At 42.2% G+C, this 26,461-nt stretch overlaps 1 protein-coding gene across 9 annotated transcripts in view; it reads right to left on the reverse strand.

The window, feature by feature from the left end:
- Positions 1 to 26,461, reverse strand: part of JADE1 (jade family PHD finger 1) — a 106,284-nt gene that overhangs the window by 10,635 nt on the left and 69,188 nt on the right. For 8 of the 9 annotated variants that reach the window (XM_014883699.2, XM_014883697.2, XM_088164160.1 and 5 more), the window contains 4 exons: positions 19,738 to 19,815; positions 7,895 to 7,977; positions 4,346 to 4,503; positions 1,160 to 1,347 (listed from right to left, as the gene is read on the reverse strand). In XM_014883699.2, the coding sequence (XP_014739185.1) occupies positions 1,160 to 1,347; positions 4,346 to 4,503; positions 7,895 to 7,977; positions 19,738 to 19,789 (481 nt within the window). In that variant the 5' untranslated portion in view covers positions 19,790 to 19,815. Of the gene's footprint in view, positions 1 to 1,159; positions 1,348 to 4,345; positions 4,504 to 7,894; positions 7,978 to 19,737; positions 19,816 to 23,898; position 26,461 lie in introns of those variants that run through there. The other variant, XM_088164158.1, reaches the window with a different exon arrangement.

The raw sequence follows: 26,461 nt of genomic DNA on the forward strand, positions 1-26,461 counted from the left end.
ATCTGCAGTTTCTAATAAGAGTTGTTGATTGACAACAGTTCAACAGTTGTTGAACATGGCTACCCCAGCAAGTTCCAACCCAATAGGATGCAATCCCAACTGAGGTCTCCATCAGACCCTGCTACAACAATAAATTAATTTGTTTTAAAAAGTGAAAATAATAATTGTAATAAATGCAACATCAAATCTATGACAATAACTAAATGCAATATCTAATCTGAAATTTGCTCTTTAAGACTGGATAAGAGTCCAGTCCAAGACAGCTTCTTTCATGTGTTGGTTTGGAAAGGAGAAACAGAGTTATAAATGGTCATTTTGTGGTTTACCAGTTCTTCAGCCATGCCACCTATGGGCTACAGCCAGATAAAACATGTTTGACTTAACTTCAATCCAAAGCAAGGAACTGCCACAGTGCCAAAACAAAAACCAAAAGTGTTCACCAACATGTGAACACCAACCTCTTCCATCTGGCACAGCATTTTCCCTCAGCCAAACAATGTGATAGAAGTTCTGTGCTGACTTTACATCCTGTGCAGTTCCACTGAAACTCTCTCCTGAAGCACTCACCTTGCCAAAAAAACATTCCAGTTCACCCCTCTCCCCTGTCCTTTCCCACACACAACCCATTTCTGCAGAAAAGCTCCCCTTGGGACAGCTCTTCCTCCTGCTTTGGAACTACAGCACACAGTCACGGTGAGACTTGGGAGCTCCCTCCAATAAATCAGTGCAGGAATTCTTTACTGTCCCATTCCCTGGCACAGATTCTCTAAACCTGCCAACCAATTTGTCTTGCCTTCTCTGCTCTGAGCACCATGAGCTAAAATGATGACAGAGATTTGTGATGAAGAGAAAAATAGATAAAAATAACAGATAGAACAACTACCTGAGTGGTCTCTCTGATGTTCCCTTTGAGAATCAAGATGGTAAACTGGGAACTTTGTGAGATGGAAGGCAGCAAAGAAAAAAAACAAAACACATGGCCACATTCTGACCATGTCTAAGCAGATACAACACAGTAGTTATGAAGGCATCTACCTTAGGGCTTAGTCACATCAGGTCTGCTTTCCCATACTATCTCCCCATACCTCTCCCATTCCTTCCCACTGCTGCCCTCCCTGCAATTATTCTTCAAGCTTTAAGAAGAAAGCTCACTGCTCACCCATTTCTTTGAACTCCTCATTGGCCAGCTGCAGCCATGCTACGTCCACGTCATTGAGGTCGTAGCGGCACATGCTGTCCGCCAGGGTGCGGATGTCCACGTAGCCCAGCTCCGGAGGCTCGGCGCCGGAGGACACGATGTATTTCCTGGGCCGTGTGAAGGTGACGGCTTTGGTCTCTGACACCACTCTGAAACAGACAGGCAGGCAGGCATGAGGAGTGCCTGGGAGGCTCAGCTCTAGAGAATTCAAAATGCTTTCTTCTAAGTGATTGACAAGCAGCAGCAGCAGCCAACCTAACCATCCCAGCAATCACCTGGCACTACTGGGATAGGAAAACAGCTCCATGCACTTCCATAACTGACTAGTGGTGTTCTAAGAACTTATCTGGAGTTGTCTAGAAATCCAATTCATTGTCAGAATTCTAAATAAAATTAAATATTAGAAGACAGAGCTGTGCTTACTCTTACCTGAAATTCACACTTGTTTAAAGCTAAAGCAGGGATGCTGCATTTACATAGTGGCTGCCATATATACACACGTTAAACTCTGGTTTAAGGCTTTTTTAAAATCAATCTGTTTAACTAAAATACTGACCACACTAACATTGAAGGGAAAAATAAGTATTTCTGGCTGTCTCAGTAGAGGACATTGCCCTTTCTCTTAGTTAACAGCACACACTGAAATTGAGCTTGGATCAAACCCACTTCACAACACAACTCTGGTACCTCCAGGAGCAACAGGCCACACTGCCAAATGCCTGCCTCCTGCACTACCACTGGAGATGATTTTTTGGGGTGCTAGTGATACAAGGGAGGAGATTGCAACACTCTGTGTTGCCACAACTCTCTGCTGGGAACAGCCTAAGCTCCACACGGAGCAGGACAGCCTCCATGCTCCACTCTCTTCTGCCCCCATCTGAGGTCCAATGTGGTAACTCCTAGCAGAAACCCCAATCTGCCACTCCTGTCTTTGCATAAACAGATCCCTGTAAATCCTCTACCTATTGCAATCTTGCACATGCCTAAAGTTTCTCCTCTTCTAGCTTATTTCAGACAATAAGAAATGGTGAGCAAGAGCCAAATGCTGAATTTGGAGCTTCTGAGGTGCTGTGAAAAATACAAATGTGAATGACCGTGCCAGCCTAACTGCACTGCCCAAACTGTTTCTGGTCATATTGCACAGTGTTTAAATGTTACAGACTACTGGGTCTTCACAGAAAATGTACTTTAAACTGGGCACTGCTCTCCAAATCTTCTTTATCATAAATTCCTTCCAGAGCACCTCTCTGTAGAAATCGTAACCTCTGGGCAGCACCTTGCCACAGTAGTGGCACAGAAGAAACAAGCACAGTGACTCTGACCTCAAAACAACTCCCTTTCCTGGCTTTATTTCTGGGCTAGAAAGAAGTAAAAAAAAGGCAACCCTTACTACACACTGAAAGCCATTCAGCTGGATTGTCCATCTGACCATGTGTTTACAGTGAATCTCCACACAGCCTCGCTCCTTTCTCCTACTCCTCTGCCCTCACCAGTCACTACCAGGCCACACCTTTTATTCACTGTTATGTTCCTTACTAGCACCAGCTCCCTGTACAGCCTTGGCTTCTATCCTACACTATGATCTCTGTCTATTCCTTATTCCATGTACAGAACACCCTCTCTTCCCTCCCAAAGTCAGGCACAGAGCAGTTCCTGCACTCCAGCAGCACCAGGGCAGGGCTCTCCGAGTGTTTTGTGAGGACAATAATCAGGCACCAATGGGTCCCTCTGACCAGCAGGTGCTCAGCAGTGGGACTACACAAGATAGCAGAAAACAAGGAGTGGTGCCTGCTGTGTCAATACTTACAACTGTGATGCCTTAAACTTGGAGCAACATCTCTGTCGGCCTTTGGCAGAGAACAGCTCTCTCCTAAGTGAGTCCTGGACCTGCTATAGCCACCAAAGCACCTCCCTGACAGACACAGAGTGGTGATCCCCTGAGAGGTTTTTCCTCTGCTCTGCTGTGTCCTGGCCCTCCCACAGCCTTGGGAGATGCCACCAGAGAAATCAGTGAGGAGCAGGCAATGTGAGTAGACATGCACTGTGTGTGTGTGTCTCTGCAGGGACTGGGAGAGGTCAGTGTGGAACAGGGACAGGGTATGTTCCCATGTCCTAAACTGCAGAGCAGAGAGCAAAATGCCAGGTTGGAGCTTGGAGCTCCTGGTCCAATCCTTTAGAAGGAAGGACAGGGTTTACCTGATGTGCAGGTTAGCTCCTCCTTGTACAGACCCAGTGGGGCACTCTGCAGGTTGCTGCACAGAACAAGAACAACACTAACAAACTTTCCTGTGGCCCCCTTAATCCAAGGCTAAAGCTGACAGATACAGACCTAACAAGAAGCAGTCAGTGTTCCATCATCACAAATTTTTTGCTATGTATCAAGGATTGAGCTGCTGTGGTCCTTTGGTAATGCCTTATGGGCCAGCCTGGACTGACTCAAAGAGATCTAGAATGATTAAATCCTTGCTCTTATTTTCTCCAGTCCCTAGTAAGCATAAAATGGGCTGCAGCACACTCCTGCCCTTAGAACTGCAGTGTTTAATTTGAAACAGGAAATAGTATCTAAGTGTAACAAACATGGCAAGGAAAATAAGGGGGTTTTGGATAAGAGCTAGAAAATCTCACATTATTTAGTTACATGAACATCTGGACGGTTCTTAAAACAGTTGAAATGTTGTACAATCAATTTCTTAGGTTAATAAAATAAACCACCAAAAAAAAGTACAAAAACCAAAATAAATTCTGTGCTTTCTCTAGCCCTTAAGCCCTGGTTGGTGCAACTGTTCCTTGAAAAGTTCCTATGGCTTGGAAATAAGGAGAGGGAACACTAGACAAGGGCTCTTCCAGCAATGATAAGTGACCTCAAGTCTGGCTTAAAAATAGAAGTTATTTTTAAAGTTCTGTCATCAGACTCCATGCTAGTGTATTGCCAAAAACAGTTCTCTGACATTTGTATTTCACATGGGCAGAACAGGCCTGACTCTTGACCTGTCTGACCATTCCAAAAGGTAAGGTAGGTTGCTCTTCATTTCTGAGAATCGAGACCTTCCTAGCTGTGCAATAAAGCTCAGGAAGGCAAGGCAATGTAGACATAAGCTGCGAGCACAAATATGTGTGTGTATTTGTTCACACTCCTCCAAACTATACCTGGCTACTGGTTCTGGGATGGTCCCTGGGCTAACTGGCACCTGAACTCCCTTTTCCCACTCCTGCCTCCAGGGATCTGCCAGCACATAGTATTCATCAGGGTTCAGCTGGAAGGAGTCATGTAACTTCATGGCAGTGATCAGGTCCGTTCTGAACACCTGCAAAGAGAGTGACCAAGAGAGAAAAATAGAGACACTGACATTTGATATTGACACTCTGCAATTCACAGCTTCAGGGTAACCATGGAGCACAGTGTGGAACAAGGTCACTGTACCACCAGTGCACCAGCCCAGCCCACTGCACAACAGGGTTTAGCTTCATGGCAGGGAAAGGGGTGGCTGAAGGCACAAATACTGACAGGATGATTTTCACCTAACTGCACTACAGGCCCTGGCACTCCTCCTGCACTGGAGACTTGTTCTAAAAGGTGTTACCCACTTTCACCTCCATACTGATGCAGTAAAAGCTGCAGGAGCTCCGAGTTGTAAAACAGCAGCACAAGGAAGATACATTTTTGCTCCCAGGGTTTTTGTATTTCTTTTTTAATTTTTCTTTTTTTTAATTATTGGAGCTCTGACTCATATCAAGACATTCTAGAAATTCCCTGTGGTAGAAGTCAAGGCGTGACTCCACCATGACCAGCCACAAGAGGAAATTCTAAGGAGATGACTTTTTGTGAAAGTACTTATTAAAATTACCCAAAAGATAGAAAAAATAAAACCCAAACTGGAATTCTGGTGGCAGCTCCCTGTTCAGCACACGTATTTATTCCATCAGCTACATGCACCTCTGTATCACAGTTGTAATTTTCCTTTGCCTTTGCAAAGGCATCCAGCTCTAAAGCCAGCAGGATGCTTGGCAACCTGTGGGCTAGCAGCCATGAACAAGCAGCCATGCTGTCTTCAACAAGCCACAGAATGAAATAAAACGGGATTCACTCCTGTGGCAGGCCTGCTGTGGCACTGCTGTTGCAGCTTCAGCCTGTTGGCGTTGCAGAAAGCCAAGAGCTGCTATCACAGGCATCCCAACTACAAGCCTGCACTTGCTGACACAAGTTACAGCCCTTTCCACAAAAGGCAAGGCCCTCCTCACCTCCACAACACTAATTTCTAACTACTCCATGCCTCAGAGGAAGGGGTTAAAAAGCAACCAGGTGACAGAAAATAAGCACCACTAGGACAAGAAGACAAGAAGTAGAGCTCCCTGCAGACTTCTCAGTCTGTGATGGTCAGAAACAACATCCATAGAGCCCCATGCTGCAGCTAGAGAAGACTCTGGATTTCCAGAGCAGTGCTCCAAGACTGCCTTATGAGGCTGCTAAGGGGACAAAGTGACCCATCCTCCCAGCCCCAAATTAATGGCCATGCTGTTAGCTCAGCTCCAGCCTGCTGCTGCGTGTGGCTGAGGCAGAACAGATGTACACAGAGAGCTACTCAGGCAGCCACTTCTGCCATCCACTACTCACACACCTGAAAACCCCAGGATTTTTGGGAATTATTTTACTGTCTCTGAAGGCTAATTACACTTCTGAGAATGTTCTCAAGCGTGATTTGCCCTGCCACACTGCACATCTCGAAACCTCTCCTCCCTCCCAACACACACATACTGTCCCACTGTCTACATATGTTTCTGTTTCTACTCTGGCTTTGTCATTAAAATAGCATAAAATCATGACATTTTTATTAACACTTGTCTTGACATGTTCAGAAAAACTGCCAACATTAAAAAGTAAAGAAAAAGACTGCCATATGAAGAGCAGGGTGAATGCTGGTAATGAAATATAATGAAATGTTTAAAACAATTCAATTACAAGTCCTCTGAGGCTTCAATCACGAAATGAAAAGTAAGCCACAATGTAAATGGGCTCACAAAACAAACAAGCACAGCTGGCCAGGGGATTCTGCACTTTTAAGTGATTTGGCTTAAAGCAATCAAAAGTCAAATTAAAGGAAGACTAAAAATATAAAATGGGACACAAACCTTGCTCAATCTCAGAGCCAAAATAACTCAGGCTCTCGGATAAATTTGTCGCAAGACTCCCTCAGAAACAAAGCTAATGCAGCACCTGACAGCCAAGAAACTCCTTCCCAGGCTATTGGCCCCATGACACCATTCTTTCTGCTCTAGCTGCTGATGCAATCAGAGCGCCTGGAGGAAAGCAGAGCTTACAGAAGTGCTGGCTCTCAGAAGCACTGAACACTTCAAAGCTAAAGGGTGAAACCCTGGCCACGCTGAAGTCAGTGGGAATTTTGCCACCAAGTTCAACGAGCCCAGGATTTCACCCGGGGAGTTTCCGAGTGTCGCTTTCCTGCCAGCGCAATTCTGCTGCTGCGGCCAGCGGGGACAACGCAGCGGGGGAAAGGCTGCGGAGCAGAGCTCAAAGGAAGCACAAGGTAAATTCATCCACGCTCGGAAAACACGAGAGAACAGCACACAACTGCAAAGATTCTGACAGCAAAAGCAAGGTAAGGGAGAGAAAAAACTAGAAGCACACAGGAAAAAAAAAACAACAGCGAGACTCCTAATTATCTCAGATAATTTCTCAACAGCCTTTCATGAGGTAGTTCTCAAAAGCGGGTATAAGGGATGCACAAAAGGTAACTAAGGAAAACAAGCTATTGCTAACAAGAATAAATTCGCCAGGGAGCTCCACCTTCACAAAAAAAAAAAAAAAAGTTTTTCATAACCAACAATCAAAGGAGTTTGGAAACCATCAGTACTGGGCATAGTTCACACTGAATAATGACTGGGATTCTCCTTGTGAAAATTCTTCTCTGAGACTTAGGTACACTGTCATTATGGAGATTAATAAACCAGTTTTTCCTCAACACCACTCACTAATGTGTAAGGAATACAAGTATGGGGAAAGTACAATAAATGAGAAATTCCATCTCCCAGAGCTAATCCTTTCTTTGCAGCTTCTACAAAGTCTGCAGTGTAGTATTTTGCCTGAAGACAGGAAGACTCACCAAGAACATTTCCAAAGAAATGGATCACATTTTGTGTGTTACTAACAGCTGATCCAACCTGGAAAGTTCAAAGATTTTTATCTCCCCTGATAGTATTTCTTCAAAGCACTAGACGAGACAGAACTGTCAGGAAGCAGATTTCTAGTTTGACAAGCACTTTAGCAACGATCACACACACCAAGTCCCAGTACAAACTATGAAATAAATGCACCTAATGTAAATTTCTACTGTTCACAAATCAAGCTGCAAATAAACCCTGATGCCTAAAATAGCACAAGAAAGACTCTGCAGCTAAGCTGAATGGGTGTCAGACTACAACAAAATTCACTTATAGAAACTGGTGCTGCCAATAGCTGTGCTAACAGCTGAACTCTCTAATCTTCAGGGGCAGGGGGAGAGGGGAGGAAGGGGTGAGGGAGGGGAGGTATGTTCCAGCCAAAATGTAGCCAAAAAAATAAAGAAAAAGAAAAAAAAATAAATCAGAAAAAATTGACCCATTACCAGAAAACATGTATGTATATATTGTGTGTACAGGTACTTTGACAGATGTAAGAAAATGCAAGTGAAATTCCAGAAATACCTCAGAAGGTTTCCGGTCTTCATCTCTGGAACACGAAGTCCTGCGACGCTGAGATCGGGAATGCTGGGACCAGGTGGAGAGACCTAGGATACAGAAATGATAATCTGCAGCTTCTGAGACAAACCTCCAGGAAATTCTTCCAAAATGAACCAGAAACTAAAAGCCACTCAGTCCTAAATTCCTGTGATCACTCTCCTGGGCCTGTTTTGTTTCTCATTTCCTAACTGAGGTGTGCCTGTATTGGCTGCACTGCACTTACCTGCCTTCCACCCAGCATTTGAAAAAAGCCACTTCATAGCATCCTTCCCCTTAAGCACCAATAAATGACTTCCTGCAGATTAATAACTGACCAGGAGCTCTGCCAATAGCCTGGGATGTACTCTTTGAAGTTAATGTCCTAGATACCTACACTGGTTACCTGATTTCTGCTCTGCAAAATGAAGCACGCTGCCACACACACAGAGCAGAGCCCACAGAACAAGCTGTTGTTTCTTCTCCCAAGCAAATCTCCCAGTGTGGTTGTATGAGTTTTGTCTGCATAATTATTCACTGCATTCCAAACAAATTATACCTTTTTGCCTTGAAACCGTTTGACAGAGTCTCTGTCAGCTTTCAGAAATATTGTAACAGGAGGAAAGGAAAAAGAGAAAGAATCTGCACTCCTTTGACAAGAGAGTGCTTTGACACCAGAATATATTATACCTGTGCAAATCAGCTAATTCCAACAAGTAAGATTTACAGGTACAGCAGGTATTTTCCACTGCCAACTACACAGCAGTAATGGGGGGGAAAAAAAGCACCAACAAATCTTTCTGGGTTGCAGAGATGAAGAACTTGTACTAGGTCTATCTGATAAAGAATATAAGACCTATGTCATTAACTCAGAATTTGCAAATCTGGACATTAATTGTAGACAAATGGAAGCAAAGTGATGCAAAGGCCTTCCCACACTGCTCATTCCTTCACTGTCTGTGCACAAACATGGTAGGAGTAAAAAAGGTAAGGCTTCAGTCTGTATGAGCAGCACCATCTCACACAGCCCACAGAAACCTCTCGAGGATCAGAAAGCCCAGTTCAAAAGCACAGGGTGGGCTAAGTTCTCTATTAAAAATAAAATAAACAATTTTAGAAGTGAAGTAACTGTCCAAGGTTTTCACTGGAAGGATATGACTGAATTCATTATGTTTTAAGTTATCTGTTTTCTCTTTTCAGTTAGTGCTACATAGAGGAATCTGCCCCAATAAAACCTCTCTGGAACACAGCAATGAATAGCAGACATTGCACAGAATATGCATAATGGTCAAAATTGAAGCAATGTTCCCAGCAAATAGCTAAAAATCATATCTCCTGAGGTAATAATATAGAGAGGATCATTTTAAGCAAATGTTAGTGTTCTAATATAAAAGATGGTGAAGTTATTGGCACTCTTCCTTCCTTCTATGAAGAGAAAAAAAGAAGAAAAAGAAAGAGAAATAGTAACAGACTGCCATTTATTAATCTATGAGAAAAGTCAGACTCCCAAGATCATTTAACTACTATCCCATTTAAATGTTCCCTTGAAAACTGAAAAAGAAACACAAGCAGGAGTATGAACTTCTTGTGAGGAACCCATCGGGCCATCCCCAAACTCTGCTTAAGGTCAGAAGGGAATAAGTAAAATCCCTCACAAAAACTGTGAGATATACAGCTAAAATGCATGACAAAAAAATCCAGATTTATTTCCTGTAATGCAGCAATGTAAATATTAATATTTTAACACTCAGACAGATGTGATTTCTTTAATCAACAGCTTCCCTAGAAGACACAGACCATATACACAGTCACACAGATTAGTATTCAGTTCTCATGGGTTCTGATATTTTCCATTGGCAAGACATTAATATCTGACCAACTAGCTGCCACTGAGGCGTTCAGCAAGTTAAACCACTGCACCAGCAAGTCAGCACCTGGAAATTTCCAATTCATTTGTGGATCTGAGTGGTTGTGTACACTGTTGGACCTGGGAGAGAGAGCCTGCACACAAGAGAAAGAATTAAGAACACCAAGCTGTATTGGCAAGGTGTGTTTGATTCCAGTTTCTCTGAGACATGAGCTCATGAGTCCAAAGGCTTTAACACAGCTGTTCCCAAGTAAGGTGAGCATGTAGTGGCAGTGTGATGTACTTCTGGGTCCTTACCAGTGTCCTTTAATTCAGCTCTGATGACAACTTATTATAAATTGAATTTAAAAAAGAGTATGGACAGCTTTTTCCAGGTCTCTCTCATGCCACAAAGCAGCTACAAAGGGGAGGAGTAAGACAATCCCTGGCATATCACCCATCTCCATTTCTCCACTGTGTCATCTTACACATCAGAGCAAGAGTCTTAAATGCACATTTCTACATCCATGTACACAAGGTTTGGTCACTGGATTAATTAACTGTTCCATGTCCCACAGAAGGGTAACGTATCATCAAACTACAAGAGCTTCACTTTAAATGATTTTTTAAGTGCTATATGAAAGCACACTACGTAAAATTTCCATGCGTAAGAGACAAGTCAAACACAGGCAGCCTTCCTCAGGATCTGTTATAATGAGTGTTTTTTCCATGCCAGCTACCTCGCTGCACTGAATAAGGAAAAGAAAAGTTTCTCAGGTACTTCTGTCATAGCTGCTTCCTTGCACACAAAATCGGTGAACACACAGTGGAAACACTGTTACTGAAGAGGCTGTTGGATTTTTCTGAGCAGTGTAAACTCTATAATACTAGGAGAAAACGGTGGAAGAATTCCTCATGGGACTGAGGTTTTTTTACTGCACACTGCAGCTAACAGATGACCTTTGGCAAGGGCTTCACGTCAATAGGGAAAACATTTACTCACTGAATAAACAAAGCCAGACTATAAGCCTTGAATTCATAGATTCAAACCAGCCCCACTGCTTAGACAAGAAAGTAAGAAATTGAAGGAGCCAGCCAAATGACAGTAAAATACCCAGCCCATAACAGCATTGAATCTAACTACTTCTGAAATCCCAAATGAGAGTTTCAACTCTGCTTCCATCAAAGCTGATGGTAAAATGTCACTGTCTTTACCAGTGCCAAGCCCAAGTCACTGAATTCCCCAAAGCTGCTCTCATTAATAAGCCATCCACCCACTGTGCCTACACCAATAAAAGTGCAGGAGGAAAATTAAGGATGTTATTTGTCTATTAAGCATTCTTTCCATATTTTCATACCTAATCGAGAAAGGGGACCTCACTGAAGGCAGAAATTCACAGCCCATTACACCTGCTTCAGTGGTTAATGATCTGATTTGTATATCTGAGTGCATGAAGAAAGAAACATTGCTGGATTATACAGAATCTACTCTGGTCAAAACAAAACACAGGGTTCAAAATAGCTCTCTGTACTATAATAAGCACATGAACCTAGTTCAGTTATTTCAGAAAGATTCCAGACACTTCTATTAAGCATCCAACATCACTGTGTTCATCAAGTTTTTTGAGTACTAGCTCTAGTCCCAAACTGGATTAGGATCGCCAAGACTAGAAAAACAACTGAAGATCCAGACAAGAGTTAAACTCAGTTATGGTAAAACAAAATTAAAATTTAAAAAAATCGTAAGGCAAGTCTGAATCACTGGGATTTGGAAGATATAAAAGTTCTATAAGATATCAATATACACCTCATGGGAAGAATGAGTTTCACAGCAGATGGAAAAACAGTGAGATGTTAAGAGAGCCCATGCTACCATAAGCCATGTGACAAACAGTAAATATGAAAAATACACAACTCCAAGGCATGAAGCCAAATAAACCCATCCAAAACATGCATTTCCATCATCGTGAGACATCAGAGAGAAAAGGTATCTTATTAAGTGTTACATGATCACGGCAAGTCTAGGATGAACACAGTAGCCTACTGTGCATCATCACTCCGGGAGGGAGACCAAGATCATTTGGATTCTTTTACAGTTCAGATTCTTTCAGATGACCAAGGTGTTTATGTGTTTTAAAAGGATTTCATCACTGAGAACAGCAGGAGAGGGATCATACTCCTATAACATGCTCTTAGTTTTCCTTTTGCGTTTATCTACTTAAGGACAAAAAGCAAAAAGAAATCCCAAACCACGAAAAAGGTGTAATGCTTAGCAAGGGAGGCAGAGCTCTTACACACCACTGGTGATGCAAAGGACTTCTCAGACTCAAATAGGAATTTTTTCTGCTCCCCAAGGCAGCTATGAACACTTCACACTGTAAATACAGTGTTCTTATAATACTGCCACAGGGTGTATGTAACACACACGCCTCCTGATAATAAAAGAAAGCAATCAAGGAGTGTGCATTCTTTTTCCCCACTTGTGAAGAGCACACGCTTCCCAAAAGGAAAAACTTAATCAATTTTAACTGCATCATTTTATTAAATGATCTGTCAAGAATACGTTTTCATTCAAAAAAAAAAAAAAATCCAATCAAAACAGAAAATTGCTTGGAACCAATAAAACAATTCAAACCCTCAGGGAATTCTACCCCACAACTAATACACTGCTCAGCATGAGCAGAGAAGTCTGAGCTATTAGGTATCAGGCACAGGGTTGTTGTAAAGCCACCTGTGAGGCACCCAGCTGTGTCCCTGGAGAACTACCTGCTGCTACAGCCTCTGAACACTTCAAAGGCTCGGATCACTGCAAGCACTTCTCCCACCACAAATACACTCCTGCTATCCCACTACAGCAGGCAGCACAACAGAGATCCATGTCTGCCTGTCACTTCTGCTTAACACCAGCCTTTCCAGATGCCCATGCTGCTCTGCAGCTCACTCTGAGACCAACTAGGTGCCACTGCCAACGCTGTCAGGAGGAGGAGAAAACAGAGGTGCTCAGTCTCCCCATTCAGTGCCTGGCCCACAGCTCCTTACAGCAGGGGCTCCGTGCCACTTAGAAATATCTCTGTGCTTGGACTCAAAATTCCAGCACAAAGCAAACTACTCTGTGGGCAGTTTCCATTATGTCAGGTACAGAAAGAGCTGGCTGGGCAGAAGTCTTCAGGCTTTATCACAGAGAAAGCAGCATGCAAGCAAACACAACCTAAGACACCATTTCACATAGCCAAATTTCCTTTCTGACTTCTCTGCTGCTGGAGGGTTTGCCCATCTATCTTCCTTATCTTTATAGCATATTATTATACACTAATCTCATTCAAGATCAGAACAGAAGAAGCAATAGCCTTTTATCTCGTCAACAGCAATGCTACTTGAAATTTACTATCAGTTGACGACTCCCCAGTTGCAGCTGCTGAACAATGTGTCGATCCATAGGATCTCTGCAGTGCTTTACAACACCACAGCACAATTGCTCAGTCTCTGACACACATAATGAACCACCCCTGCAGCTCCCTGCCACTTTAACACAAGTTCCTGCCTGTCATCCCCTTCCTCAGTAGCACGTATTTGAGTTTTATCATCTCACAGAACACACACATAGCCATGCACAGGCACATGTCACTCTTACAACAGTCAGGAATTCCTAGATCTCATCTTGTTCCAAGTGCCACTCGAGCTCCCCAGACCAATTCTCATGGTAGTCATGTTTTACCATAACAATTTTAACTCAGGTAAACAGTTTTAACTCAAGTTTACTACACGTTATCAAAGTCAATTTGAGCACCTCCCAGTCACAGGCTGATAACATGATGTTATCAAGGCTTTAAAGTCCAGTAGACTTAGGTGTACTCAATCTAGCAGTCTTGTAAAGAATAATGAATGTGCCCCTCCAAAAAATGAATCATGTATCACAGAATGTGCTGATTTAGAAAGGACACATCAGGATCATGGAGTCCAACTCCTGGCCCTGCACAGGACCAGCCCCAGGAGTCACACCATGAGCCTGAGAGCATTGTTCAAATGCTTTGTGAACTCTGGTGCTGTGACCACTGCCCCGGGGACCCTGTGCCAGTGCCCAGCCACCCTCTGGGTGAAGAACCTTTTTCTAAAACCCATCCTAAACCTCCCTGGTTCACTTCATGCCATTTCCTGGTCATGAGAGTGAAGACATCTATGCCTGCCCCTCTGTTTCCCCTCTCAAGGATGTAGAAGACCACAGTGCCTCCCCTCAGTCTTCTCCAGGCTGAACAGACCAGGGGACCTCAGCCACTCCTCATCCAGCTTCCATTCAATGCCCATCACCATCCTTGTGGCCCTCCCCTGGATGATTTCTAATGGCTTAATGTCCTTTTTATATTGTGGCACCCCAAACTGCCCCCACCACTCCAGGTGAGACCACTCCAGCTCAGAGCAGAGCAGGACAATCCCCTTCCCTGCCTGGCTGTGATGCTGTGCCTGATGTCCCCCACGACAGGGCTGCCCTCCTGTCATGTAACACGATTGTCCAGCTGTGTGCTGCCTTTTGCCATTAATGTATTTAATAAAACTCTTCTTATTGTTCCCCACATATCTGGCCACCTTCAACTCCAAGTGGGCTTTGGCCACATGAATTTCTCCCTACAGTGGCAAGCAGCATCTCTGTGTTCTTCCCATGTGACCTGACCTTGACTGTACTGGGAATGCACCTTTCTTTTCCACCTTACATCCATGAGGACACCCCTCAGCCCAGCCAGCCTTCTGCCTCACCTGCTTGACTTGCAACGTTTAGGAATTGCCTTCCCCCATGCCCTTAGGAGGTGGTGTTTAAAAACTGACAAGCACTAAAGGACCCCAGCACCTGCAAAAACATTTTCCATGGGGACTTTACTTACTAGACCCCCGAGCAGCTTTGCAGTCTGTTCTCCTCGTGTCCAGAGCTGTGGTTTTCCTTGCACTTTTCTTCCTGTCAAATCTTTTTTTCCTGTCAAATGACTGTGATCATTATGGGAAGGCCTTTCCTCAGACGTGATACCCTTATCAGTCAAGATAAGCCTTTCAAACCACTCGTCCAGATTGCTCCAGCAACTTCACCACAAGCCACTCTGCCTCACTCTGAGATTAAGCCTCAGGTAAGATGCTCATTCTTACCATCTCTGTCATCACCCAACAACCCTTTTTCAAAGGCACATAGTGAGCACTACACTTGCTGCTTTGCCCGAATTCTGAGCACTGTAACTACGTTACATTCTGTTGTTTAATCACCATCCCTGACCTCCCAGCCAGTTCAAATGAGAAACAAGAAAATGTTCCTCACTTCCTTTTCACAAAGCTCTGCACATGCAAGCACCGCATTTCAGGCCAGCAGCGGCTGCAATTCCACAGTAAATGACACACACCCTCAAGGTTATGTACTCAGTAACCTTTGTAAAGGCACTCTGGGATCCATCTCAAACACTGCAGGAATCCACTGGGATTCAAAGCCCTTTCTAAATCTAAGATCCCTGTCATTCAGTCAGTGCAATGGATATTGGCAAAATTCGTTTAACTTTAAAATAACATTTGTTTAGCAATGATAGAATAAGGGTCTGCCTAAATTACAGAACTCTATTCCATAATCCATAGGTATTAAATCTTTCATTTCTCAGAACTCACGTGAAACTCTGTAAATCTTGGAAGTATTTTTCACCTGCAAGTGTCTTCAGTTCCTCTCTTGGACACTCTGCATGTAGGAGCATGATAAATTGATAACCCCTCCAATAATAAATGAAAAAGGATCATGGGAGTAAAGTAAAATCTGAATAAAATCATGCTTTGGATTCCTCGCTCATGGAAAACAGCACACAAACTCTCTATGACACCAAGGAGTGCCTGGATTTCACACCATTTCCCTCAGACAAATGTCCATGAATTTCAGACCTTTCTCAAAAACAAGCTGTCCACGTGTCAAACCAATTTATGCAAAAAGGAATGCCTCGAAGCTATAAATGGGAACTCCTCCACTGCACTACTTGATCTCACCAGGAAACAACATATGGAATATTCAGCACAAACCACCTTTGCAGATTTACAGACCTACGAGGCTAAAAAGCCAGGTGTCAAACACTGAGCAGGAAAGCTAAAACAGCTTCAGGATCAAACATTTAATTACAGTGAGACCCCAAAACATAAAGAGGAGGTTTAGCAACAGAGGAGCAAGCTGAAATGCAATGTAACAAAATTTGCTTAAAAACTATCAAAACCCTAGGCAGCCACTAGAAAACAGGAGTGTAATGGATTTGAGGGAAACATTGCTGATTTCCTTCCTACAGGCTTCCAAGAATGCAGCATGTACATCACAAGGCTTTTATGATGGGCCTGGCTAACATGAATGCCCACTGTTGCTGTACTACACTATCAGGAAGGCCACAGAAACAAACAAGCTCTGCCAGGTGACCAAAGAAGAAAAGCTTTCAGGAGCAAAAACTCTTAAGCACTTCCCCAAGCTTCTCCCAACCCCATTCCTCTGTATTTAGACAAAAGTTCAAAATCCAGAGCAATGCCTGCAGTCATTTTTCATTCAATTATATTTCATGGGTAAGATGTTCAAAAGTGACCTCTAATTTCAGAAAATGAAATCCCTCAGAACACACTCGGGTATCCAGGGACTAACTGCAGAACTGCCAGGCAAAACTGGCACTGACACCTCTTTGCCAGTGCTTCAAATACACTACTTAGGCTTTGTGTTGAAATGAGGATTTAGAATTTTGATTCTAAGAGGATACAGCTTAACAATTTCTAGTAGGTAGGCTGAAGTACATAAAATAAATACTTTTGGGAGCTTAGCTTTAGGAAAAGAATCAAGTCTGAGGGCAAAGAAGAAATGAGGAAAGTAAGGGTGCTGCCTTTGAGATCCAAGGCTTTAAAATACTGCAAAAAACACATAACCACTCACACTAAAATATCTTACATGAGTCAGTAAATACATGCAATATACTCCAGGACTGAAGCCATGTTGTTAAGCTTTCTTCTCTGCTGTATTTCACCCCTAAATGAGAGCCATTCTCCCTTCTTTCATCTCACAAAATGAGAGCACCTTTTTCTCCCTCTGAAGAACTACTGTATCTCCAGAATAATGTATTTTTAGCACTTCAGTATGAGCTTTGTTTCCTTGTGACTACCAAGGAAACTGATTCAGCTCAGTGATCCAGTGGAAAACAACTTGCTTTTTTTTTAATAAATTCCATTATCAGTGGCATCGTTACTATTACATTCCAAATATTCAGGTTCCTGAGCTCAAGAAAATAAAACGTAGATTTTTTTTTCATGCCAAAATATCTTCCAGGCTGCACGAGCCTAGCCCCAGAAAACACCATCATTCAGGTTACCCCAAAGACATTTACTCAGTGACCCTCATGATGAACCTGAGATGCCTGATTACATCCTAGTAAAGCACAGTATGCAAACTCAGCTGCAGAACTGCAGCAGCTGGAGGCACAATCCTCATCTTGTAGGATGAGGGAGAGCAAGGCTGAGCCCTAAGCTCAAAGACCACAGAGCTCATAAAGATGCAACAAGTCCACTGGAGGGTCAAGAGGCACTACTGAGTGAAAGGGAAGCAGGTGTTTGTCAATAACATTCCAACTAGGTGTTGATTAAAATTTCGACTTTTCAATTAGAAAATGTCTCTTTGAAACGCCCAGAATAGCCAAATGTAATTGTTGTCAGCCTCTGGAAACTGAGAAGGAAACAAAGCTAGTGAAAAATGAAGTCTTCAATACAGACCACAAAAACTCAACAGAAATTTTTGTATTTTTGGGGAGGGAAACTTGCTTGCCCTTTTAAGTACAGTGGATCAGAGATACTACTGGCAAAGTAAGAACACAGAAACAAACATAGTGAAGAGTAATCAGTAATTCTACTAAAGGCAAGAGAGATCCTGTGAAGGTGAAACCTGTAAGGGGACACCCTTGACATTCAAACATAGTTGCAAGGAACCACTGGTATCTCCTGTAACAGGAAAAGTGGGAAGAACCTAAGCTAAGTCAGTCATTCTTTCCAGGCAAGTCTGAATGACAAAAAGCCTTGGAAGTACCCATTAAACATTACCTGGGCTTCTGATTAATAACCCTTATCCTTCTGAACACGTATATAGTAATAGAAAGAATATGCAGGAACCTATATCTGAATTCACCTGGTAACACGAGGCAAAAATAAAACATAATCAAGAAAAAAACAAGTGTAATGCAAAGGAAGTGGTATATATTTCAAATAATACTTGAAAACACTTCAAATTTCACTACCTTTGCAATGCAATTTATTCAGCAAAGTTATTTGCAATAACCAGGCTTTAAAATAGACAGATCATAAAAGAGCAAGAGGTTTCCTTTTCTTTCTCAAACTCATTTTCTTATATAATGATCTATGGAATAGATTTTGTGGAAAATACAATTCACTATGCTGATAACTCAAATGACATTACAAACAAGCACTGTAATCAACAGGTCAGTCAATTGTATCTATTTCAGAACTTCAATTCCAAGATTAACTGCTTCATATTTTATTTGGTAAAAGCTTTTATACAAGGCACACGAAGAGATCAAAGGCTTAAAAAAAACAGCTAAGAGAGTGAAAATAAAGACTATTATTAATATGAAACACTATTTTATAAAGTTGCCAGGGAATGAAAAGAGAGTGAAGCTAAATTCTAACAGAAGACATCGTGTTTGCTGCTACTTGTTTATCTTACAAATAAAAACACACCTTTGTTTCTGGGAAGTACACATAACCTTTAAGGAAGCACGCTGATTTCAATTTTAATAACCTCAACTAAACTTCTAACCAATAAGAACATGTCTGATTTGTTTGGGGTTTCTTTTTCCAAAATTCCCCAGCTGCAGGTAGGTCTTCAAAACCAAGTCAAATTCCTCACTTCTAACAGATTTTGCTCAATCCTTATTTGGATTAACTCCTAATCAGCCTGCTAGCTCTTACCTTCTCTAATCCCTTCACCTTTACAACTTCATTTCAGCAACAGTTTGCCTAGGGGTGTTGAAAGAGGCAGCTTTGGCCACAGCTGAGCAGATTCCCAGGCAGCACAGACACACCTAAGAAATGTATGCAGGTGAAGCAGTCACCTACGTGGAGCCACAGTGTACCACAGGAATAAGTTCTCAGGGTGAAGCTTTCAAAAGCACCTAGGAAACCACCCCAGTCATTTTCAGAATGAAATTTAACAAAAAAAACCTCAGGTTTGAAGATGTGCATCCAGATAGAAAAAATTAAAAACAAGAAAACCTCTCTGACAACTGGCTAAGCTGCAGTTTTGTCAAGTGCAACCTACTTGCTCATTTGGGCAAATAAGACACCTGGGCACATTCCCTAAACCTGTATTTTGTCTCTCCCCCACACTCCTTTTTTCTGCTTAAATGAAAGATTGTCAGTCACTGGAATCCAATCATAAGACACTGAGAGATACCACAGTGTGTGCTAGTTATATCAGTACAGAAACAGTTAAAAACCATAAATACGTTCCATATCCAAATCAGTGATTTGCTGAATTCAAATTCTTGTAAGAAAATCTTCATATACAGTGAAGAACAACTTTTATGCTCTGTGAATCTTTTCTGCTTAAGCTTGAAGCACTACACTCTCCCACTGCATAAGAGGGTATGAGAAGACTGAAGCAAATTTAAAATCCTTATGCAAACTTCTATGGGCAGTGTCAGCAGATGTCTCCATGCTCACTCTGTCCTTATAACGATAAATGATGCTGCTTGCCAAGACTTCAAAGATGACCACTGGCTTTTTGCTCTTGCTTTATCTTATTCACTAAAACTACATGGCAGTTCAACGGGGGGGATCCTGGATCTACTGTCCACCTGTGCCCAGAATGACTGTGATCCTCCCAACACACATTCCTACCAGTTCAACCAATATGCAAAACGCCTCTGGCACATGAAACGCTGCATTAGAACACGTTTTCCAACTCATAACCTCCTGCACTCGACAGCAAAGGAGCACTTACTGCCATTGTCGTCAGAGTCCTCGCTGCTGCTAGGAAGCCGATGTCGTTTCATGATCTCCCCGGGAAACAGCAGGCAGCCTGGGAAGCAATGAGACAGCACTTAACCCCAGGTAATAACACACAGTCATCAACTTGTGCTTCTGATGGCATGCGAGCATTTACAGCACACAAAGGAAAACAAACAACTCCAAGAGCAGCTGAAATATGAACAGCCGACCTCTCAAGGATGCTTAATCAGGCTGTTATCATATGAACAGGTGAACAACGCTGGAGAGTGGCAGTGACAATCCCACAGATGCTTTCCCCCCACCAAAAAACTCTGGTTTGTCCTGAGAGGTGTTAAAATCACTAAACATCCGCAGCCAATGTGCTTAACTTCCCCTGCCTATTCTGACACTAGATTTGCAACACAATAACGTTTTTACTGCTTGTGTAAATATTTACTTTGGCTAATATATTTTTGGAGCAATTTTATTCCTGTTTAAAGTGCCAGATTTATGAAATCGGAGATTAAAGTCATCCACTTACACGTAAAAAATGAAACATCAGCAGTAGCAAGCCCAGTTTTCCCAGATTAACTGAACATGCATCATCTATGCCCTGGAAAGGCACCACCCTCTAACATGAGAGAGTTACTTCCTCCTGCAGGCACATTTCTAGCACCATGCCTGACACTAACTGCTCTTTGGGAGTAAGATTATTAATTGCCAGATTCCTACCAATACCAAATTCATGGGCACATGGGCCTGTGATAAAAAAAAGGCCAGAAATTCCAAATCTTAACTGCTCTTCTCATGGTGCTGACATTTTCACGTGTATTCCCTGTGGAATGAAATCAAATTCAGAAAAAAAACAAGGAAGCTGCAAATAGCTAGTCACTATTTACATGTAAAAAGCTATTAAAAAGTGCAAGTTGAAGAGCAGAAAAAAACATGACAAGACAAGTCCAGAAAGGCATATCCACCATAAGTTAAAGTGACAAGGACCCTAGATGCACATCAAAACCCCCGAGTCCAGGCTTACCACGAATCAATCATGGTATCAACAAGGTCTGGGCACTGTGCTGGCAGCAAATCCCTCACACCTACCTCTGCACAAAGAACTGGAGATCAGATGCCAAAATATTCTTTTGCTTCTAGCTAAATGCAGGAAATCTAACTTTATTTCCATGTGAGTTGGGACTTCCTCGAAATCTCTTAACAAAACTCTTTCCGTTGGTCCCTCAGTGCAGGAATTAACTGCTTCAACTTTGTTCACTGAGAACACGGCTCATTGTAAGAAATTCAGTAATGCCTTCAACTTTTATAAGACTGATTCTCAAAATAAGAAAACCCAAAAAGCTTAACAAAGCCTGACACTATTTACAATAGAGCACAAAAATATCTGCTCTTCCAGAAGTAATTCATATAAAAAGAAATTAGCATTTTTGAGGGAATTCATTTCGTCACCGCTAGCAAGTCACAAGCAGCTCAACCTGAGACTCTTTTACACTTCCAGAGAACTTAACACAATTCTAAGATCATGAGCATTTCAAGTTTGCCTCCTTTTTCATATTACATGTGCAAACAGAGCTGGGGGGAAGCCTTCCTCCCACAGACTGACTTTTCTGAGTGGGATTTAATACACCTGCCATTGAAACATGTAACAGTTTTGAACTGCAAACTTGGCTCACTACAGACTTGAATGGTTCACCTCACCCAGACCTTTTGTCACTATTTCATAGAGTAGAAGTTCATATACAGTGTCTGATGCCAGAGAATAAAGAATCATCAATGGCAACCTCTTAGAGGGCTAGAAGAATTCTCTCCAAAAATTGCTCTGAAGCGAGCCAGAACTTTGTGTGTATGGAGATAGAAATGCTGCCAGTGCACAAATACACAGACCAGCCAGGACCATCAAAACCCACTGAATTCAGATCTGGTATAAATGCAGGAGACCCAGAGCCAACTTCCTATACAGTCACTTAGAAAGACAGAAAGCCAACATGCAGATCCAAAACAGGCTAAGACATAACTGAAAAATCCATCAGTTCTTACAATGCCAAAAGTAGGGGGATGAATATCCATCACTTTTTCTATTAGTTCACATATTAACAACAGCAATGTAAAAGATGTTCACTTGGCAAAAGTCTCCCATAAACAAAGTAAGAAAATTTGGAAGAAAATACAGGAATATTGTCCTATCTCAGAAGTGTAATTTGTATATTCCTGGTCAAAATCCTCACTTCCTAGTTTATTTCCCACATGGTCTGTAAAGCATAATACACTGTTAACCAAAATAACAGAGTATGTAACCTAGTATGTACACCAAGATATGCCTGTGAACTTGCAGCAAACAAGAAAATTTGGAATTGTGCTCCTTCACATCTTTCTGGACAAGTGTATTTTGAGTTGATGTTCTCCTAACATGCTTTCTGCAAATTCAAAAATATAAGGAAAGAGATGGAATCTTTGTCCTCCTATCACGTGTCTTTAAAAAACAAACTGAGCATCTCTTTTTTGGTTGCTGTTTAAAGGGAAGAGTGGTAATCACAACTCCAAGTTAAAGCACTCTCCAGAGTTTTTCAGGAAATAAGCCAGAGCAGAAGCCACTTTCCTGAGTACAGAGTATTAGATAAGTCAACTAATTTCCTTGTCCACTCTAGTCAGGCATCTGAAGTTGGCCACACTGAAAAGCCTTGTTCTCAACAGTAACATTAAAAGAAATATCTCATTTGATGAAGCTCCTGTGAGATCGTTTTATAGATCCATGTGGGAAAAAAAAAGTGTTAAAACTCAGAGATCTCATTTTCCCATCTTTGAATCTAATCTGAGTTTACAAGGAACTAAATCACAGATGAAAAAACATTTAGCTTCTTAGAGCAGGACTCAAACTCTATAAGATCAACCCCCCGAAACTTCTGTCATTACAAGAACAGCTTTTTTCAACCTCTAAAATAATTTTTAACTGCTGCCAGCAGATGCTCATATCCACAGCTCAGAACACATGTTCTAGAGGTAACACTGGAGCAGCTAGTAAGAATTATTATCATGTAGATTGAAATTCTTCTGGTTTTAAGGGTATCCCAGTGCCTCTGCCTCAAAGGCTACTGGTTTCTGTCAGGTGGTAGGTGACTCAAAGTCACACAAGAAAAATGTTTAGAAGTGCCTATTAAAAATAAACATGGGTTATGGATAGTGATGCAGACTGATAGTGTAAGTTTTCCCTGCTCCAGCAGGTACACACTACAGTTGCTATGCCTGTAAGCAAAGAGAATTCACATGTAAGCATAAAAATGGTCAAACATTTGAGGCCAGCTTTAATACCAGGAGTAAAAGCTATGCACCCCAGCCTGCAACACTTGCAGGGCAGGAAGAGACACCCAGATGACTGAGCTCAATTCCCAAGTGCGTGCAATCACGTAATTGCTGTCCAGCCCAGAAGTTTCCACAAAACATCCACTGCACCCACACACGCCACTCCCAAACCCCTATGCAGAACAAACGGTGCTCTGAAGCAAGGGCACAGTCAGCCAAGCTGTGCTTGTGAGTGAACCCTGGATCTTCTACCCAACATTTCTACACCTGTTTTCCCCAAATTCTTACACCAGCCCCAAAAGGGAGTTTGCCCAACAAAAACACTGTTTGTTCACCTAAAGAGAAAGTCCAGCACTTCAAAAGCTGCCGCAGAGTCCAACAACCCTAAGCTGACAAAGGCTGCAGCACCAAGCCACTCTCTATCAGTTTGCAGTGGCTTCTGTGAGTTCTTAGTAAGTCAGCAAATTTTATACGTAAACTTTCAGTTTCATTTCCTCGAAAGTTTTCCTTTTGTTAAAACCATCCTTTCAGAAATCAGTCAGACCAACACACAGCATGCTGATCACGTTTTCTCCTGAGCACTCCAGTATAACATTTAGCCATTTATTGGGGAGGAACCAAAACTGGGCTCAGACTACTGCCTTCAGCCTTCAGCCAAACACAGCTTTCGAGAAACAGCCACAACTCTGCTGGCAACGTTACTCCAGTTCCACGGGCAGCAAAGCATCCAAGAGAGCTTCATGCAACCACACCACCGTGAGAAATGGCACGAATGGGACAGAGACCTCGCCTTCATAGTCCCCAGTCACCCTCAGATGAGCTGGCCACACCAGCACTGGTGAGCACAGCTTGGAACATGCCCTACCATGCTGCTCCAGAGGCTGAAGGTGCTGCTCTGTTTTCCAGAAACATCGCCAGTCGCTTTTCCATCCTTTTTAATCATGCTTGCTCTGGAAGTTAAACCCTGGGTTTTAGTCACCCATTAGATACAAACTTTAAACATAAGTTTGTAACTCTGGACTGTGATGATGCCTTAGCTCAAATTGTTTTTGAAGGCAAAATGACACCACCTGAAACTGGCTTTTGTATTTTGGACAGCATGGGAAGTCTTATTCAAAATCCTTGTAGATGCTGTGTAAATGAAATGACTAGATAATAATCCAATATAATCGATGTCAGGCCACAAAACAGCATTTGAATTTACATATCCTTGTGGAGCTGAGCAACAAACAGCTACATTTATGCAAATAACTAGATGCAGGTAGGCATACAGACTTTGCTGTCCACTTCCCAGTATTTGATGACAGATGCAGTGCAACGGGTTAGACTCAGCAACCTAACACAGTACAGAAAATTCACTATTTTTAGCAGTGTTCATTACCATGCTACACCATCCTTACCTCTCCAAGAGATAAATTACCAACAAAACCCAAAGACCTCACTGCACAGTGATGTCAAGACCTTTCCTTTTTCTTCCCACACTGGAGTTCCAGGAGCTGCACTGATAAAAGTGTAAAAAATGCAAAGAGCAGAAATCCAGACACTACCCCATGAAACTGGGACAACAGCAGCATGCACACACATACAACCATGTGCCACATAGCACGTGCATAGTTAAGAACCCCACACAGTTCTTCACTCAGTTTGACCTCGAGTAGAGAGGCAATCAAAGAGAAAGATGTAAAGTGTGTCAGTCCTTGTTATGCAAATAGCTAAACAGAACCAGATTGTAAAAAAAAATTATACATGGAAAAATCTACATCCTCAGGTCAAAGGTTTTCCACAGCACAATTCTTACTGAAGTATTTTCAAGGGCTGCATAAACCCCTGGGTAAAAGAGTGTATAATTCAAACTCTGACAGACAATTAACTGTAACCATGTTAACGGGTGTCACTATAACAAACTGCACTGAACAGCTGCAGAGACAGAATGGGAAGAAAGCAGAGTTATGACAGATGTACACCCTGAAGACAAACTGAAAAACTGGCTTTTCCTGAAAGTAAACCCACTAACTGCAATGAAACGAAGCCCTCATTATCTCCAGTACACAAGAAATTGCTTCAGAACACCTATTGTACAAATGGAAGTGAAGTGTGACACAGCTTAATAAAAATGGATAGAAGATGGAGACATTTGGCTTCTGTTACTGGGCTCTTTTTAAATAGCTTATTTATAACACCACCCTTTCTTCACTGACACCTGACATCACAAGAAGCTTCTTTGCTTCTATCCTAGACCTAAAACAACAACAACAACAAAAAAAGAAGCACATCAGAAATAAGCTGCATTACTAAAATAAAATCCATCTAAAACTTTAGAATTCCATAAAAGCTTTCACAGCAACATTTTATAGTTACAAGGATACAAGGAGAGTTTTGAAATTAAATATTATGGAGCACCATCCACAGTGCAAAGAGCCCCAGACCTTAAATCTGGAGGAAAAAAGTCTCCAAGTCTCACGAAACAAAGTACTTGGCCAAACAAGGCCAACAGTATTCTCCACAAGGACTATTTCTACCCAATTCAGCACACCTATTCAAAACTTCACAAGGCGAGAGAGAAGCAAGATTTGGCCATATCAGCCCAACACTTCTCAGGAACCCACATGCACCTGTGCAAGTCAGATCATAATGTTAACTTACTACCTGAGCAGTGGCAGCAAATTATTCCCAAACTGTGGGAGTGAGTGAAACTGACCATCCAAAATCTTGAGCAATGTATAAACTGGGCTCTATGAATTAATGCAACCCAGCCTGCACCCATTGCAGTTCATCTCTTCCACCTAGGAAATGGTACCAGCTTGGTCATCTCCAGCTGTAAACAGGAATACGAAGCAGCAGTACTAAACACATGGAGAAAACATTTGAGGAAAGACTGGAAGTTTGTTTTTTTTTTAATAGGTTCTGTGAATTGGGAATGAAACCAGAGAAGCTGGAAGGGAAATCTGCAGCTGTGAGAGGAATGAGGAGTTTATTATTATTATTTTATTTTAGACATATGTATTAAACATAGCTCAAAAGTAGGGAGCAATTGGTATCTGAAGCCAGAGGGAAAATCCTGCCACTAAAACATACAATCCTTGCTGTTTCAACAATATCCCACTGAGTGTGAGAAACCTCTAGAAATAGAATCATAACAAGCATATTTTGGCACAACTTTTATGAAGGTTTTAGGTTTGCAAGTGTGGGCAGCTTCTGACTTAGTTAAAAGACAGCACCTGCTTAGCAAGGAAATTATTCCAAATAACAGCTAAATCTTTCTCTAAAAAATGGGGCTGGCATAAAAGCATCTTCAGCCTTTGACATTAAAACATGAACTACAATGTGTTGCTAAATCCTACTGGAATTCCGGATACTCCCTCGCGGTACGTGCGCCCCCTCAGCCCAGGTCACTCGTGGCCTGTTTTATTGGGGGGAGCTGACGGATC

The sequence above is a fragment of the Sturnus vulgaris genome, chromosome 4, assembly GCF_052056855.1.
Source record: "Sturnus vulgaris isolate bStuVul1 chromosome 4, bStuVul1.hap1, whole genome shotgun sequence".
Taxonomy (NCBI): Eukaryota; Metazoa; Chordata; class Aves; order Passeriformes; family Sturnidae; genus Sturnus; species Sturnus vulgaris.